This window comes from Hyaena hyaena, unplaced genomic scaffold, assembly GCF_003009895.1.
Source record: "Hyaena hyaena isolate Hyena2069 unplaced genomic scaffold, ASM300989v1 scaffold_199, whole genome shotgun sequence".
Lineage (NCBI taxonomy): Eukaryota > Metazoa > Chordata > Mammalia > Carnivora > Hyaenidae > Hyaena > Hyaena hyaena.
The window spans coordinates 2,328,731-2,346,079 of record NW_024080831.1 but is presented as its reverse complement, the minus strand read 5'-3'; the positions used below and the strand labels follow the sequence as shown (position 1 = coordinate 2,346,079).

The window sequence follows — 17,349 nt, the reverse complement described above, 5'->3', positions numbered from 1 at the left end:
CCCTCACTGCAGACAGGAGGGGACCTGGCCAGGCCGGGCCCTGGGGCAGGGCCGGGGGCAAAGAGCCCTCTCTGCCTGACCTCGGTTGACGCCCCCGACTGTCTGGCAGATGGTGGAGTACAAACGGACCACGCTGCGGGAGGAAGACGCACCGGAGACCCCCGTAGAGGGCGGGGCCTCCCCGGACGCTGTGGAGGTGGGCAAGGGGGTTCCCCCTTTCTCACCAGGCCCCAGCCCTGACAGGACGCCTAGCAGACCCAGGAGCTCTGGGCTGTCCTGGAGGGTCACCTGCCCCCACCTCCCCTCCATCTCTGGCCTCTGCGCCAGGACTATGGTGAGGCGATTGTAAGCCGTGACTTTGCACTAAACAGGCTCAGGGCTCAACTCAGACTGCCTCATTGCCCCTGTGCCCAAAGTTAACCCCTTTAGCGTCTTTGCTCCGTGGCTCTGGAAACTGGCCGTGTCTTCACCCTTTGGGAGGACTTCTGTGATCTTGGATCCCAGCCTGCAGCTTGGTAGCTCACTGTCACCCTGTGTTCCCAGGTGGGATTCCAGAAGAGGACAAGAGACCTCTTGGGCTCGCACACCCGATTGGAGTTGGTCTTAGCAGCTGTCTCTCTACTGCTGGGTGCACTGCTTCTGGGCTGCTTCGTGGCCCTGGGGGTCCAGTACCACAGAGGTAGGTGGGCCCACACCTGTCGCCGGCTCTCCTAGCTGTGGGGGCTTTGAAGGCTCAGGGGCCACTAAGGTTTTCTCTGGTTGGGGGGGGGGCAGTCTTCCCCCAGCTTTTTTCTCTTCTCTCAACCTTCTTGAGGTCATGGCCCCTCCCAAAGCATTGCCGTTCCCAGACCCACCGACCGTCCCCTGCCCCTCCCCCCCCCATGTCCCCTGCCACAGACCCATCCCACAGCACCTGCCTGACAGAGGCTTGCATTCGAGTGGCTGGAAAAATCCTGGAGTCCCTGGACCGTGGGGTGAGTCCCTGTGAGGACTTTTATCAGTTTTCCTGTGGAGGCTGGATTCAGAGAAATCCCCTGCCTGATGGACGTTCTCGCTGGAACACCTTCAACAGCCTCTGGGACCAGAACCAGGCCATACTGAAACACCTGCTTGGTGAGTAGGGCTGTCAGGGAGCCGTTCTGCCAAGTACAACTCATGCCTGGAACAGGGATTCACATTTAGGTACTCAGTAAATGTCCATGACTGAATGACTAAGTGGATGACTGCAAATGCTCCTGGGTAGGGGATGCAGAGAGCAGGGGGTCCTGAGAGGTGGAGACGGCTTTGAGGGGACAGACCTCTGAGTATGATGAAAGGACTCTTCTCTGCACTCTGCTTGGACCACTGTTGAGACATGGCAGGCACGAGGGGGGTCTGTGGTGCTTAGAGATCTATGAGGGTTTCCAGGGACAGGGGAGAGGAAGTCATGCTTTGCTGTTCCAGATGGTCTTCCCGAGTCTACGTTAGAAGGACTGCCCCTTAACAAGGCAAGGAGAGAGACCAAGCAAGGGCTTAGGACCCCTCTCAGCAGTTAACACAGTTGCCAACCACCCCACAGAAAAATGTGGTCTAGGGGCACCTGGGTGGCTTGGTCGGTTAAGCGTCCGACATTCGCTTAGGTCATGATCTCGCGGTTCGTGGGTTCGAGCCCCGCGTCGGGCTCTGTGCTGACTGCCAGCCCAGAGCCTGAAGCCTGTTTCAGAGTCTGTGACTCCCTCTCTCTCTGACCCTTCCCTGCTCACACTGTCTCTCTCTCTCTCCTAGAAATAAATAAAACATTAAAAAAATTTTTTTTAAATAAAAAAAAAGAAAAAGAAAAATGTGGTCTACCCCACAGAAAACACCACCTTCAACTCCAGCAGCGAGGCCGAGCGGAAGACACAGCGCTTCTACCTATCGTGTCTGCAGGTGGAGCGCATTGAGGAGCTGGGAGCCCAGCCTCTGAGAGACCTCATTGACAAGGTAGGAGCCCTGGGGGAGGTCAGGAGAGGTCCTGGGAGAGGACAAGCCTTGGGAGCCCCTATGCCACAGCTTCTGCTATGGTCTCTACCCAGATTGGTGGTTGGAACATCACAGGGCCCTGGGACCAGAGCAACTTCATGGAAGTGCTGAAGGCAGTAGCAGGGACCTACAGGGCCACCCCTTTCTTCACTGTCTATGTCAGTGCCGACTCCAAGAGTTCTAACAGCAATGTTATCCAGGTACCAGTCTGGGGAAGGATTGAGAGGGACTGATGGACCATTTGCTGAGCCCAGATTCCCCTTCCCTATGACAGGCAGGCTGGGGTGGTCCCACCCCCCACCCCTGCACAAGAGTCCAGGTGTGTGAGAGGGGAAGGCTCACTCCCTTGACTTGCTATTGCAGGTGGACCAATCTGGGCTCTTTCTCCCCTCTCGAGATTACTACCTAAACAGGACCGCCAATGAGAAAGTAAGGAGCATCCCCAGAACACCCCACCCCACCCCTCTGTTGAGCTGGGCTGATTCTTGTTTACTTTCCCCTTTGCTGAGGGTCGTAATGGGGAAGGTGAACCTGTCCTGTCACCTAGTGGGCCTGCTACCCTGCCTTCCGTCTTTCTCCCTTCACGCTTCCCTCATTTTTTTCCTTCCTCCCTTCCATCTTTCCTTCCCTCCCTCCTCTCTTTCCCGTCCTCTTTTCTTTCTTTCCTTCTTTTCCCTCTTCCCTCTTTCCTTCCTCCCCTTTATTCTTCTAGGAAAACATTGTATTGGCATCTACCGTGTGCCAGGTGCAATGAGAGAATTCTGAGATATACCTCCAGAACCACTGTCACACAAAGCTTTCAATGTAGATGGCTTCATGGGCTTAGATAGCTGAGGACAGGCTCAAGAGAGGGTCTCTAGGTCTCAGGAGAGACTCAGGTAGTCAGAGCTTTCCTAATAGGATTGGATTTGAGCCGGGCTCTGTAGAATATCTAAGAGTGGGCAAGGTCATGTTGGGTAATGAGAACAGTTTAAACAAAGTCTTGAGGAAGGAAAGGCTAAGGCATGTTTGAACCATGAGAAGAGGTCCAGTTTGGCAAAATGTGGAGCTCAAAGCAGATGAGGGGCTGGACAGGTGAATAAGAACTAGTTGCAGAGGAGACCTGGAGTGCCACACTGAGTTCATCGTATAGGTATCAGAGAGCTGCTGTGTGCTCCAGAGCAGGAAGGGAGCAACCCTTTAGTGAGCAGTGCTTTAGGAAGCCAGTCTGGCTGAGGTGTGACAAGTAGATGCAAGAGACGGAGCCTGGGAGGTGAGTTAAGAGTCAGCCGTACTCTGGGGCGCCTGGATGGCTCAGTCAGTTAAGCATCTGACTTAGGCTCAGGTCATGATATCACAGTTTGGGGGTTTGAGCCCCATGTTGGGCTCTGTGCTGACTCAGAGCCTGGAGCCTGCTTCGGATTCTGTGTCTCCCTCTCTCTCTGACCCTCCCCTGCTCATGCTGCCTCTCTCTCTCTCTCTCTCTTTCTCTCTCAGAAATAAATAAAACATTAAAAATTTTTTTAAAAAAGAGCCATAGTCCAGGCTCTGAGTCTGTAAGGGCCCAGATGTGGCCAGTGGCAGAGGGAATGAATGTTAAGAAGGGGAGGATGCAAGGGACATGACCAAGTGCAAATCATGAATTGCTGGTGGCTGGGTGTTTGAAGAGAGGAGTAGAAGGAGGAAGAGATAAAGACAGATGAAGCTGTAAGCCTAAGTGATGGTGGAATGGAGCTGTCTTTGGAGAACCAGGGGTGCCTGTAGGAAGAACCAGCTGAGGGCACATTAGGGAAGAGGAGACAGTGTGATGTCCCAGGAAAAAGGAAACTTTGAGGTCAGACCTTGATTTTGATCCCAGCCCTGCAGCTTGGTTCAGGTTGATTAAGCTCTCTTTACATCTGTAAAGTGGGGATCATAGCATTTACCTCATATGGTGCTTGTTTGGTGGAGGGATACAAGCTTATGCAGACACTCAGGGAGTGGGAGCGACTTGCTTTAGATGTGTGGTTGTGAGGGACCTGGGCACTGTCTAGAGGTCTAGTCGGGAAGGTCAGCAGGCAGCTGTGGAAGCTGGATGGCATCCTGGAGAGAGGATGAGGCTGGAGGGAGCTTCAGGGGCATCTCCTTCAGTAGGACTTCAGAAGCATCTCCTTAAAAACCTACACAAAGGCTTAGGAGAAGTGAGAGGCAGGGTAGAATACAGAAGGGAAAGAAGAAGGTCCCTGTATTTTAAGGGCAGTGGGAGAAAGACAGCCAGCAAAGTAGGCTGCTGTGGAGTAAAACAACTGCTTGAGTCACTTGTCCGTTCAATGGTTTTCAAATACCGAGCATTCCTCAGCCAGGCCCTTCTCCCGCCATGTGGTCCACAAGACATTGCCTTTGACCTCTAGGTCTGGGAGAAGACAGGAAGTGGCTCATTGCCCAGTTGTCCCGTGTGAAGTTGTTGGGACTGCCACAGAGGAGAAGTGCAGTATTCTAGACTGAGCATCACAGGGACCCACCCTAGTCCTAGGGTAACAGCAGGCTGCAGTGAAGGGAGAGGGTTCAGGCAAAGGGAAAAGCTTGTGCAAAGGCTCTGAGGTGGGGAGGCATATAACCTATTGATGGACCAGAAAGGGGAGTAGGAGGGAAGTGGAGCAAGTCCTTCCAGGCAGGTATGTAGATTCATATTATGCATGACCAGTGTGGGTCAGATTTAGCATTTATCCCAAAGAAATGGAAAAAGAAAACTCATCAAAACTGAGATTGGTGGGGCACCTGGTGGCTCAGTCCGTTGGGTGTCAGACTCTTGGTTTTGACTCAGGTCATGATCTCACAGTTCATAGGATTGAACCTCACATTGGGCTCTGTGCTGACAGCATGGAGACTACTTGGAATTCTCTCTCTCCCTGTCTTTCTGCCCCTCCCTCACTCATGCTCTCTCTTGCTCTGTGTCCCTGAAACTAATTTAATATACATTTTAAAAATATCAAATTGGGAGTGGCATGAACAGATGTGTGGTTTGATATCACCTGAGTCGGGAGAGGAGAGAATTTTGAGAATTCAGGAGAGAACCACATGGTTCAACAACCAGGAACTGGCAAGAGAAAGCTCCAATTTGGCTCTCAGTGTGTTGCTGGGTTGTCTGTGCCAGCATCTAGTGGAAGCTGTAGCATAAAAGGTTCACATAGGATAAAAACAGGGTTCGGGAAAGTCTCAGTGTAAGTCTTCAGCTAAAGTAGGGAGACAAAGGGTAAGTGAAGTGGGTGGGGGCATGGTCAGGGCGACTGGCTGAGTCAACCATTCCCCTCAGGACCTGGGATGACTGGTCCTCAAATCTCTTCCTCTGATACCAGCAGCAAGCGAGAGGAGAGGTAGGAGAAAGACATTTTGAAGTACAGGGAATGGATCTAAAACTTTTCAGCAGAGTGGAAGAGGAGATGGCTTTTGGAGGTTAAAGGAGCTTAGGGTGGGGCTAAAGGGCCAGAGTGAGGAGTGGTCCCTGGGAGGAGGGCCACAGGGAGTTGGTGCTCAGCAATGATGCGGGTCTGTTTGCAGGTTCTCAGCTTTTCATTCATATTTATTGAGCATCTATTATGTGCCAGATGCTTGGCTAGAGCCTGAGACTACAGAGAAAATAGCCCCTACCTCATTCAGCTCAAGTGCCAGCAGGGGCTGGAGCGACATAAGCCCCTCCTGGGCCTGAGTAGTGCTGGGGCGCCAGCCCTGGAACTGTCAGGCCTGAGCTACATTCAGATTCTCCCCTCTGCTAGCTTGTGCTATGAGTCAAGTCATGTAGCCTTCCCAACCTTGTTTCCTCATCTGGAAAATGAGACTAATACCCACTTTATGGAGTTGCTGTGAGAGGGAGGCAAGATACATTACCTATAAAGCCCCAGCAGAGTCTGATATATGTGTTTATATGTGGTCACTATGTATTTCTCTTCTGCTCTCCTACCCCCTCCTTCCCCCTTGGAGACTAGGGGGAGCTGAGAAAGCAACAAGGTGGAGGCCTGACTGGATGGGAGATGGAAGGCTATTTATTTATTTATTTATTTTAATGTTTTTATTTATTTCTAGGAGAGAGAAAGAGACAGCATGAGCAGGGGAGGGTCAGAGAGAGAGAGGGAGTCACAGACTGAAACAGGCTCCAGGCTCTGAGCTGGCAGTCAGCACAGAGCCCAACGCGGGGCTCGAACCCACGAACCGCGAGATCACGACCTAAGCGAAAGTCAGACGCTTAACCGACTAAGCCACCCAGGCGCCCCGATGGAAGGCTATTTAAATTACTGTGATCAAATTCCACTTGGGGTCCACTCAACTGTTAAGTGAAGGCATGTGGTCACTGATGTGCTGGAAAACTAGAAGGGCTTTAGGAAATGAGAAGGCAGAGCAGTGTGGGAAGCAGGTCTACCTACTGGATGAATATTTACAGAGCACCTATTTTGTGCTAGGCCCCATTCTAGGCCCTAGGGGTAGAGGGGGGACTAAGCTGCTGTAGCTTGGAACAGTGCTCTCTTGCACTAACCTTCTCATTTTGGAAATAAATGATCAACAAGTGTACAAATAAACAAACAAGATCCTAGCAGGTGTTGGTAAGCAGTATGACTGAAACAAAACACGATCATCCAAGGAAGCTTCTGTGAGGAGAGGCATCAGAAGAGTTGGTGAACAGAGGTGGAGGCCAGAGCAGACCCTCCCAGCCTTGGGCAGGACCTGTTGCTGGGCTCTGGGGATGACCCAGGGCCTTGACAGGTGCTCACTGCCTACCTGGACTACATGGAGGAGCTGGGGATGCTGCTGGGTGGACAGCCAGCCTCTACGCGGGAGCAGATGCGGCAGGTGCTGGAGCTGGAGATACAATTGGCCAACATCACAGTGCCCCAAGACCAGCGGCGGGATGAGGAGAAGATCTATCATAAGATGAGCATTGCGGAGCTGCAGGTGGGGCTGGTGAGAACAGAGACAGCTGGGAGGGGCCAGCCCAATCTGTTCCTCATTTGCTTGCTTTTGTGAGCTTCCCAGCCGCACTGTTACTATCCTGGAAAGAAAAGTGGTGTCCATTGTAGGCTACCTCTCCCTAGGCCATCTCTTGGTCCTCCTTCATGTTGCCTGGGGATGCATAGAGGGATCATGTTAAAAAATCTGTAACAATTTGTACAAGATGTCCACAAAACAATCAGAAGAAATTTGAAAGCATCTCCTTTAGTTGCCAGGAATCAACACTTTAGTTGGATTATGGAGTGGTTGGATAAGATGTGGATCTGGAAGGAGAGACCAGTTATATAGGGACTCTGGGTGGTGTCAGGAGAGTAGTATTTTATCAATGGTTATGAAAATATTTGAATATCTATGCCCCAGGTGAGTATTACATAGGATGCTTTTTCTTGTATAATAAGTTACTGGGCTCCCAGACTGAGGAGCACTTAGGCCAGGGGGAAAAGGGTTTATTGCAGGAAGGGGCTACCAAGAAGCTGATAATGTTGCCATGGCAATGGGAAGGGCTCCCAGGCTTCAGCATATCAATGGGGGGGAGGGAGGTCTGCTGGAAGCCAGGAGGGTAGGCAAGGAGGCTTGAGATTTGTTTTGTTTTGTTTTGTTTTGTTTTGTTTTGTTTTTTGACTTGTAGGTCCTGGCGCCCTCTGTGGACTGGTTGGAGTTTCTGTCTTTCTTGCTGTCACCACTGGAGCTGGGTGACTCTGAGCCCGTGGTGGTGTATGGAACGGATTATTTGCAGCAGGTGTCAGAGCTCATCAACCACACAGAGCCAAGGTTGGGGGGAGCCCAGAGTGTGGGAGGTGGGGCTCAGAGCTCCATGCAGGTCCAGGCAGGGACTGGGCATGGGGGACTGGCACAGCCAAACACATAGCAGCATTTGACAAGGTCCTGAGGTTTCCAAACATCAAAAGAGGATATCTGCAGGCTATTCCCCTAGGCTGGGGCTTCAGGGAGCCCATTTGCGCTCTTTATTCCCACACCTTCTCCAAAGTGACTTCTGCAGGCAGGTGTGTGGTCCCAGGGGCGAGAGGGGAATTCTGGGACAGGTCCTCCATATGCCTCTCAGGGCTTCTGCTGTCTGGGTATTCATGGAGCTTGGGGGTGAAAATAGTACCCCACTTGCCCTTCCCTTATGTTCTGGTCTGGATGCCAGCATCCTGAACAATTACCTGATTTGGAACCTGGTGCAGAAGACAACCTCGAGCCTGGACCACCGCTTTGAGTCTGCGCAAGAGAAGCTGCTGGAGACCCTCTATGGCACCAAGAAGGTGAGCTTTCTGACTCTATCCCCACCTTCCAGTCCAGTCTAACTGTCAGCAGGCACCATTTGCCTCGTGGTATAGTATGGAGCACAGGAGTAGGAATCAAGATGACGGGTTTCAATCCCAACTCCTTCGTTGTTTAGCCTATGGGACCTTGGGCATGTCACCCAACCTCTCTGACTCTCCATTTCCTGGCGTGTGAAGCAAAAGTATCTTGTAGGGTTGTCTTTAGGACTGACTTCATGTAAGTGAAGCACCTACCCAGTACATGCTATGTAGAGGTGCTCAGCTTTGATGATGATGGTTAAGACGACGAATAAATGCAGTTTTTAGTTTCAAGATGCCCCATTAAGTGGGGAAAATGGATATGTAAACAAACATTGTATTTTGTGGGGGTAAGTGCTCACACTGTGTGAAAGACCTTTATGCTATAGAACAAAGGAAGGGATAGCACCCCCTACCTGGTGGAGGAGGCTTCATCAAGAAAGACTTTTATGAAGAGGTGACATTTGAAGTAGTTCACCAAGGGAGCAAGGGAGAAGGGCATTCTAAGCAGAAAGAACAGCATGTGCAAATTCTCAGAGGCCAGGAGCATTGTGGGGTTGCACGTGCTCTGGTATGAGCTCGCAAACAGGGCAACTGAGAGGCTGAGGGTGGTGAGGTGGGCCTGGGGCAGTCCATGAAGGGATCTGAATGCTCTGTTAAGAAGTCAGGCCTTTAAAAAAAAAAAAGTCAGGCCTTGATTGTTTCAGTTATGCAGAACCATGAGATGATTTTAAGCAGAAGCATAACCCAGTTAGATTTGTGTATTGGATACTCTTTCTGGCAGCTAAATGGAAGATGGAGGGGAGTGTCACGGGAAGGGGAGGGGGATGAGAATGGAATCAGAGTGTCTAGTTAGGAGGTGACTGCAATCTTTGGGCCAGAGATGAGAGTGTTGTAGGGCAGGGAAGTGGTAATGGGGTGGACAGGGGAGATTACTAAGAAGTAGAGGTAGGAGACACTGGTGATAGATAGATTGAATGTAGGGGTAGGGAGATGGAGAATTTGATGACTTGCAGATTTCTGACATGAGGGACTGACTGGATATAAGGCTGGTATATGGAGCTGAGCTAAGAAGCTTCAGGACTGAAGTGGGCCTCTTAGAAACTTAAGAGGAGGAGAGTACTGAGCACAGAGTAGGCAGCACACGTATTCCTCCTGCAGTTTTGGTGCTGGAATTGGCACACTTTTCTACTCTGCCCTTTATTTTCCCTGGAGTCTGAGGGAGAGACGACAGCACCCCAAACCCAGGCTTCCATTGTTCATAGCTGAGAGGGCTGGCCCCAGAGACAGAGAGGAGAGCGGCCCAGACGGAGAGCACAGTCATCTCTGGGAGGCCTGGCTCTTTGTCCCTTACAGTCCTGCACGCCAAGGTGGCAGACCTGCATCTCCAACACTGATGACGCACTTGGCTTCGCTTTGGGCTCCCTCTTTGTGAAGGCCACATTTGACCGGCAAAGCAAGGAAATTGTGAGTCTTCAAGGTTCTTCCAATAATACCCCTTGTTTTAGTTAAAATTCACTGTTCGTTCATGTGTGTACATGGACGGTGTGAAAAACTGAAAGGAAATTCATCAATAAATGAACAGTAATTACTTTGGGTGATGGGATTTTGAGGTGTTCTTTTTGTTCTTTAAAGTTCTCTGTATTTTCCAAATGTTCTGCAATGAGTTTATGTTGCCTCTCCAGTTACAAAAATAATACTTATTATTTATGAGAAGGTGATAATGAATGTGCTTAAAGAATTGTCTACAAGAATGTTTATTGTAGGATAGTTTATAATAGGTGAAAATGAAAACTTAAATGTCTAATCATAGGGGACTGGAAGAAAGATTGTGGTTAGAGTGGGTTGTGAGGCAGCCTTAAAACTCATGATATATTGTTAAGTGAAAAGAAGTAGCTTACAAAATATATGTATGTTATACAGCATAATTCTGGGTTATATATGCATATCTGGGCAGGGAAAGACACTCAAAGTATATAATCGAAATGTTAAAAGGACTTATCTCTGAGTGATGGGCTTATTAAGTGGTCTGTTTTCTTCTTCAACTTTTCTCAATTTCCTAAATTTTCTTTTTTCTTTTTTTTTAAGTTTTATTTGTTTGTTTATAGAACACACACTCATGAGTGTGTAGGGAGGGGCAGTGAGAGAGGGAGAGAGAGGCTCCCAAGTGGGCTCTGTGCTGTCAGTGCAGAGCCAGACGTGGGGCTCAATCCCATGAACCGTGAGATTGTGACCCAAACCAAGATCAAGAATTAGCCACTTAACCAACTGAGCCACATGAGTGCCCTTAATTTTCTACTATTAATGCCTTCCTTTCACAATCAGTTAAAAATCAATGTACTCTATTAAATTATATTTATTCAATTAACTTATTGTCAGTTAAAATTCTTGATTAATTGGAAAAAGAGCCACCCACCATCTCAGCAGCTTCACAAGAATGGTGTTTGCTTTTCATCTTCCCAAGATGCTTGGTCTTATTTCAAGAGTTTGGGCACTCCCCTGAAAGAAGGGGATGAGACACCAGGGTGCATGGGGAGAAAGAATGTATCAGTGTGAGTGGAAGCCGACTGGTGCCTGCTCTCTCCCAGGCTGAGGGGATGATCAGCGAGATCCGGACTGCCTTTGAGGATGCCCTGGGGCAGCTGGTTTGGATGGATGAGAAAACCCGCCAGGCAGCCAAGGAAAAAGTGAGCCGTGGCAAGGGTTGGGGCGCCATCTTCAGGTGGGGATGGAGGATACAGTTTTTTGGGGGGAGCCTGGGAAGGGAAACCCTTTAACCTGGTCTCTTCAGGCAGATGCCATCTATGATATGATTGGTTTCCCGGACTTCATCCTGGAGCCCAAAGAGCTGGATGATGTTTATGATGGGGTGAGTACCTCTGCTCACCAGCGCTGAATTTCATCCCGGGGAGAGGGGGCCTCTATTCTTGGCTCAGTAATTGGGGCTCAAGCACTGGGAGGGAAGGAGGTGGTTGCTGGTTCCTTTCAGAGGCAAGTGTGGGCAACTGACGTTATTCAAATGCTGGCTCTGTGCCAGACTACAGGCATTGGTAGAATGCAGTGTTCACAAATCCTGTTTCTACTTCTACCTGACTGTGTAACCTTGGACAAGTTATATAACTTCTCTGGGCCTCGGTGTCTTCATTTGTAAAATGGGGATCCTAGTAGTACCTACCTCATAGGGTTGTTGTGAGACTAGAAGGAGGTGGTATGTAAATATTGGCAATTATTATTTCTTAAATATTTTACTCTTACTTTGCAGTTGAAGAAACAAACTGAGGCTTAGAGAGGTGCTAATTAGTAGCCAAACTGGGACTATTATCTTCTCCAACATGTTGTCTTGCTTGCTTTCTGCTTCTCACCACTCCCACAGTATGAAGTCTCTGAAGATTCCTTTTTCCAGAACATGCTGAATTTGTACAATTTCTCTGCGAAGGTGATGGCTGACCAACTCCGCAAGCCTCCCAACCGGGACCAGTGAGAATGGGGGGCTGTAGAGGCTTGGGGCAGCAGGGGAGATAAAGGGGATTTCCAGGGCTGGGGAAGGGGGTGGCAAGACATTTCAACCAGAGGTGCAAGGACTTTGCAGGAGATAGGTCAGGGCTGCTGGGCTGGGCATCAGGAGAGCCTCAGCCTCTCCCTTTTGCTCTGCCAGGTGGAGCATGACCCCACAGACAGTGAATGCCTACTACCTTCCAACCAAGAATGAAATCGTCTTCCCTGCTGGCATCCTGCAAGCCCCCTTCTATACCCGTAACCATCCCAAGTGTGTCTGAGGCAGGAGGAGCTGGGTGCTGGGGCCTGGGCCTGCTGATGAGCTGGGCACAGGGCTGGCGGTGGGGTCCAGAAGTTCCCCTACCATGTCCTCATGCAGCATTCCTCACCTCCCAGGGCCCTGAACTTTGGTGGCATCGGTGTGGTGATGGGCCATGAGTTGACACATGCCTTTGATGACCAAGGTAGAGGAGGCCCACGGAGTCGCCCCCTCCAGCCTAGAATTCCTGGTAGTTCTTTCAAGGCCTCGGGATTTTGGGAACAGGCCACAGGGGCCCTGGAGTCTGTGCACTAGGGCTGGTGGAGGGCTGCTCTGGTCTGAGTGTGGTGCAAAGGTTAGCTCTCCTCAGGGCGCGAATATGACAAGGAAGGGAACCTGCGGCCCTGGTGGCAGAATGAGTCACTGGCAGCCTTCCGGAATCACACAGCCTGCATGGAGGAGCAGTACAGCCAGTACCAGGTCAACGGGGAGAGGCTCAACGGCCGCCAGACACTGGGGGAGAACATTGCTGACAACGGGGGACTTAAGGCTGCCTATAATGTGAGTGGCCTGGTGGGCCTCCAGTGGACGAGGCCCATCCACCCTGGGGGCACGGGCAGTGGTGGGCAAGCCCTGATGGACTTGCCCGCCCTGTGCCTGACCCCAGGCTTACAAAGCGTGGCTGAGGAAGCACGGGGAGGAGCAGCGGTTGCCGGCCGTAGGGCTCACCAATCACCAGCTCTTCTTTGTGGGATTTGCCCAGGTATCGCCCTCCTAGGAGGCTTGGGGCCTGCCCCTCTCTCCCGCTCCCTCCTGGGCATGTCGTTAGAAGTCTGGGGCATGCAAGAAAGGAACTGGGAAATGAGGCCGAAGCTGGAGTATGAAAGTTGGTCTGGGAGGGCCTCTTGCCCAGAGCTTCTCAGCTGGGGCTTGTGAGAGCATGCATAGGGGAGGCCTGTGGAAGGAGACCCCTTCAGGCTTTTGCAGATCTCTAAGGACAGGGCTGTCCGGCTTGAGGGGTGGCCGGTAGGGAGCAGGGTTGATCCCTGCCATGTTCCTATAAGGTAGCTATGGAGGAGGCAGCTGAAGCTTGGGGACAAAGTGGGTCATCCAGGGCTACCCAGGAATAAAGGAAATGGCAGAGCAAGTCCTCAGGCAGGGTCTCCTGAAGTACTTCGCACTCCGGCAGGCAGCCTCCAGGAGCCATGCTTCTTCCCCTCAGATGCATCCAATCTGGGTAACCCAGTGTCCAGGGCACCTCTGAAAGGCCTTCAAGGAGTTTAGGAGGGAGGGCACGGTTCCCTCCCTTGGTGCTGATGGGGGGGTGTGGGTAGGGCAGTAGCTGAGACGATGGCTGTGTCCCGGACACCACTTGAGCAGAGGGGCTGGGGTAGAGGTTGTTTGTGTCCCTGGGATGGCTCAGCTGCGGCCAAGTCTGTGGCCCTGCCTGCACTAGACACCATATGTCCCTGTGTCTGTCCTGGCCCGCAGGTGTGGTGCTCAGTCCGCACACCCGAGAGCTCTCACGAGGGGCTTGTGACCGACCCCCACAGCCCTGCCCGCTTCCGCGTGCTGGGTACTCTCTCCAACTCCCGTGACTTCCTGCGGCACTTCGGCTGCCCTGTCGGCTCTCCCATGAACCCAGGGCAGCTGTGTGAGGTGTGGTAGACCTGGGACTGGGGAGGAGGGCCTGGCTGTTGCCGGGGCCTGGGGCAGCTTGCCCAGCAAGGCTGTTTGCTCCAGGTTTAGAGAGGTCAAATGCCAGGTCTACACCACAGGTGACGTGAGTCCCGGTCCTCCCTCAAACACCACATTGTGCCTCTGCTTTGGGGGTATCCCTGCCTCCAGCGGAGCCCCCACCATTCACTGTGACATCCTTCCATGTCACCCTGACTGTAAGAGGCCTGGGTGGGGGGAACTGGTTCCCACAGGAAGGAGTCTGCTTCTTCTGGTCCTAAGATCACTTGATTGGTGGCCTTGGGACCTGCTGTGCCTGCTGTACTCTGACCACACAGGGCCTGGGTGGTGTGCCTCCCATACTTCTCCCAGAGGCTCACTCAGTGTCCGCTTGGGGGTGGATTCAGCTCCTTACAGCCCACCCTTGGGGGCTGCTGCCCACCCATGTTCTTCATGCTGCTGTTCCCAGTACTCCTGCCAACCCTCCCTGACAGACCAACTATACTCAGCTCTTAGTGGAAGCCTGAGGGCCTTTATGAGCCCTCCTGCTGCCTCCTGGTTTCCCTGGGCTCAGAGGGGAAGTATGTACGGTGTGTATGTATGGGGATGCTGGTTCCTGTGTCTTGGGTCACTAGTCTTAGGGGATGGCTAATCTTCCCTAGCCCAAGCAGAAAAGCAGATAGAACAGAGATAGAGAGAGAAGGATAGAGTTTATTTTTACAGGGGAGAGGGTGGGGAGGGAGGGGTCTTGGCCCTGTAGGACCCTGTGCCAATAAATAGACATTAGTCAGCCTGTCTCTTCCTTCAGTCCTGTTTTCATTTATTCATTTACTCATTCCACCAACATTTATCGAGTACCTACTACATGCCAGGCACTCTTCTAGACACTCATTTACTCAGTCACCAGACACCGGGGACAGAAATATGAAGCCCAAGAAGTCAGAGAAGGAGAGTCAGGATGAAGGAATGGAATGAAGTTGAGTTTTGCTGGGTGGAGTACCTTCTCTGGTGGTCATATCCCCATCACTGGAAGGATTTGCCACTGTCCTCCGCTGGTGCATGAAGCCAGGCCTAACACTGAGTCTGGGTAACCAGGGGCCAAGGTCAGCTTGGAAGATGGGTGGCCCTTACTCTACAGTGGAGGAAAGCCCTGGCCAAGGTAGCATGCCATTCCCTGGAGCTCAGAACACCTGTTTCTGCCTGTGGCTGAGAAGACATGCATTTCTCCATAGCCTTGAAGGCTCAGTACTCCCAAGAGTCACTTATCCACCACACACCCTCATCGATGCCTACCAAGAGCCGGGCAGAGACCGCAGCTCTGCCTTACACTCCCGAGCAAGGGAGGGGAAAAGGAACATTTGTTGAATACCTCTTGTGTTCCAGGCACTTCTGTTAGATGCCTCATTTTTTTTATTCATTCATTCATCTATTAATGTATGCATTCATGGTTTATTATTATTTTAAGCATATTTATTACCAACAGTGTGCCAGGAACGGGAGACACAGAGATGAATACGATGGTTCTTTCCCTCAGGTTGTTCTTCTATTGGCGATTTCACCTTCATGAGCTCATCTGATCCCCATAGCAACCATGTTTTATAAGTGCTCTAGTTTCCATTTCACAGATCTAACCCTAAGTACTTCACTACCGTTAAAGAGGCCTGGATTGAAATTGAAGCTCGGATAGCTGTATGAGCTTAAGCTTGTTCCCTCTAACCTCTATGAGCCCCAGTTTCTTTATCTGAAAAATGAGAACCAGAGCAAGACAGTGGAAAGAGTTATCACAGTTGTCTTGAAAACTCAGCATTCTCCAAAGTCTAAGCAGAGGTGTGTCTGTTGAGTTTGGAAGCATAAGTGAAGCTCTGGCAGTGATTACTGCTGAGGCTATGATCCCCGGGTATTGGCACATGCGTCCCACAGTCTGTATCCTGCCCCTGTGTCCTGTCCCCATAAAGAGCTGTATGTGGGCCCCTGTCATGTTACATGGAGGTGCTGGCTGCTCAGAAAGGAAGACAGTAGTGGCTTCAGGATCTCTAAGACTAAGGGAAAACATGGCTGAGCCTCTGAAAGCAGGACTCTGGGGAGAGACAGCAAAGTGTATTGAAGAGGGCCATTATGCTTGGAGACCTGGTTCTGCCTCCAGCTCTGTCACTTCTTAGCTGTGTGACACTAGGCATGGCTCATCCCCTCTTCAGGGCTCCGTTTCCTTAGCAGTCTGTAAAACAAGGGGCTTGGACGAGATGATCTGTGAGGACCAGTTCAGCATTAGTGTTTTAAGCAGTGAGTTCATGGGCTTCACAAATATCCAGAAATATTAAGACATGCATGTGAAGTTTGGCTGTTGTACAGAGAATGAGATTTCTAATGTCAGAGATCATAATAGGTGAAGAGAGAGGCTTGGCAGCTCTTCCCTTTACATCTGATTTCAGAGGCCAGTTTAGGGTGCTGGCTAGTGAGCCACTGTGGCACTGAAGCGCCACATGTGCAAAAAGGTCAAAGGTCAGCTTTCATTTACGGAGTCCCTGTTTTGCTAAGCCAGTGCTTTAAGATCATCTTGTTAAATTCCCACAACAACTTACAAGAAGGTTCTGTAATTGTCTCTATTTTACAAGTGGAGAAACTAAGAAAAAAAATCACATAATTTCCAATGTCAGATAAGACAGACTGTGTTAAAGTCAGACTTGGAGCTCAGATGCTCTTAATCACCACCATTTAGTCTTCTAGGTCATGACGGAGTTTAGACTCATGCATAGACATCTGTCTTCTGGTCAGTGTCATTGCACTTTGATGTCAGACCATCACCAGCAGGTGCATTTCCGTGACACTTAGCTACCCCGGGCCAGGCATATGTGACAACCAGGCAACTGCAGGGAACCTAAACACGTGTCGAGCTGAAATTAAGCCAGGTAGCACCTGCTTGTTTAACACTCTGCAGGTGCTTGGTTCCAGAGGCAAGGCAAGGTGAACATCAGGTGACAGATGTAATCTTCACCCTTAGTGGCCCTGCCAAACTGATGAATATGCATCTGTGATATGCTCCGATGTGTTAAGGCAGAAGGGGAAATAAAGGATACTTCTCCCAGGTGGACACGTGAGAACAGTTGTTGGTAAGGTGTTGGGCCATACCCTACACTGTCCCATTGAGAAGTCTAATTCCCATGCATGATGAGGCACATATGCCAAACAATATGATTTCACACTAGGAAGCACTCTGGAAATTTTAGGTTGGAAGAGAGTCCCTCATAAAATAAGTACAGTTTCAGTGGGCCTATCTATCATGATGCACAAATGGAAAATCCAAAGTTTCTTTTTTTTTTTTTAATTTTTAAAATGTTTAGTCTTAGAGCAAGCATGCACACATGAGCGGGGGAGGGGCAGAGAGAAGGAGACACGGACTCTGAAGCAGGCTCTGAGCTGTCAGCACAGAACCCAACGTGGGGCTTGAACTCACAAACTGTGAGATCATGAACTGAGCCAAAGTCGGATGCTTAACTGATTGAGCCACCCAGGTGCCCCACAGAATGGTTTCTTGATGCCCAGCTCTGAGCTCCAAAGAGACTCCTGATGGGCCATTATTTTACATAAAGATGACCTGACTGAATGCAAAATGAATTCATTCATTCAATAAATATTTGTTAAGGCTTACCACAAGCC

At 50.6% G+C, this 17,349-nt stretch overlaps 1 protein-coding gene across 1 annotated transcript in view; it reads left to right on the top strand.

The window, feature by feature from the left end:
• Positions 1-14,417, top strand: part of LOC120238117 (endothelin-converting enzyme 2) — a 32,204-nt gene extending 17,787 nt beyond the window's left edge. Inside the window, exons 3-20 of the mRNA XM_039241714.1 lie at positions 110-196; positions 544-679; positions 898-1,113; positions 1,838-1,962; positions 2,055-2,201; positions 2,365-2,430; positions 6,715-6,903; positions 7,589-7,731; positions 8,111-8,225; positions 9,621-9,731; positions 10,853-10,951; positions 11,056-11,133; positions 11,638-11,741; positions 11,920-12,030; positions 12,156-12,223; positions 12,389-12,579; positions 12,686-12,781; positions 13,510-14,417. Of these exons, the coding sequence (XP_039097645.1) occupies positions 110-196; positions 544-679; positions 898-1,113; positions 1,838-1,962; positions 2,055-2,201; positions 2,365-2,430; positions 6,715-6,903; positions 7,589-7,731; positions 8,111-8,225; positions 9,621-9,731; positions 10,853-10,951; positions 11,056-11,133; positions 11,638-11,741; positions 11,920-12,030; positions 12,156-12,223; positions 12,389-12,579; positions 12,686-12,781; positions 13,510-13,686 (2,259 nt within the window). The 3' untranslated portion in view covers positions 13,687-14,417. The remainder of the gene's footprint in view (positions 1-109; positions 197-543; positions 680-897; positions 1,114-1,837; positions 1,963-2,054; positions 2,202-2,364; positions 2,431-6,714; positions 6,904-7,588; positions 7,732-8,110; positions 8,226-9,620; positions 9,732-10,852; positions 10,952-11,055; positions 11,134-11,637; positions 11,742-11,919; positions 12,031-12,155; positions 12,224-12,388; positions 12,580-12,685; positions 12,782-13,509) is intronic.
• Positions 14,418-17,349: the final 2,932 nt, after the last annotated feature.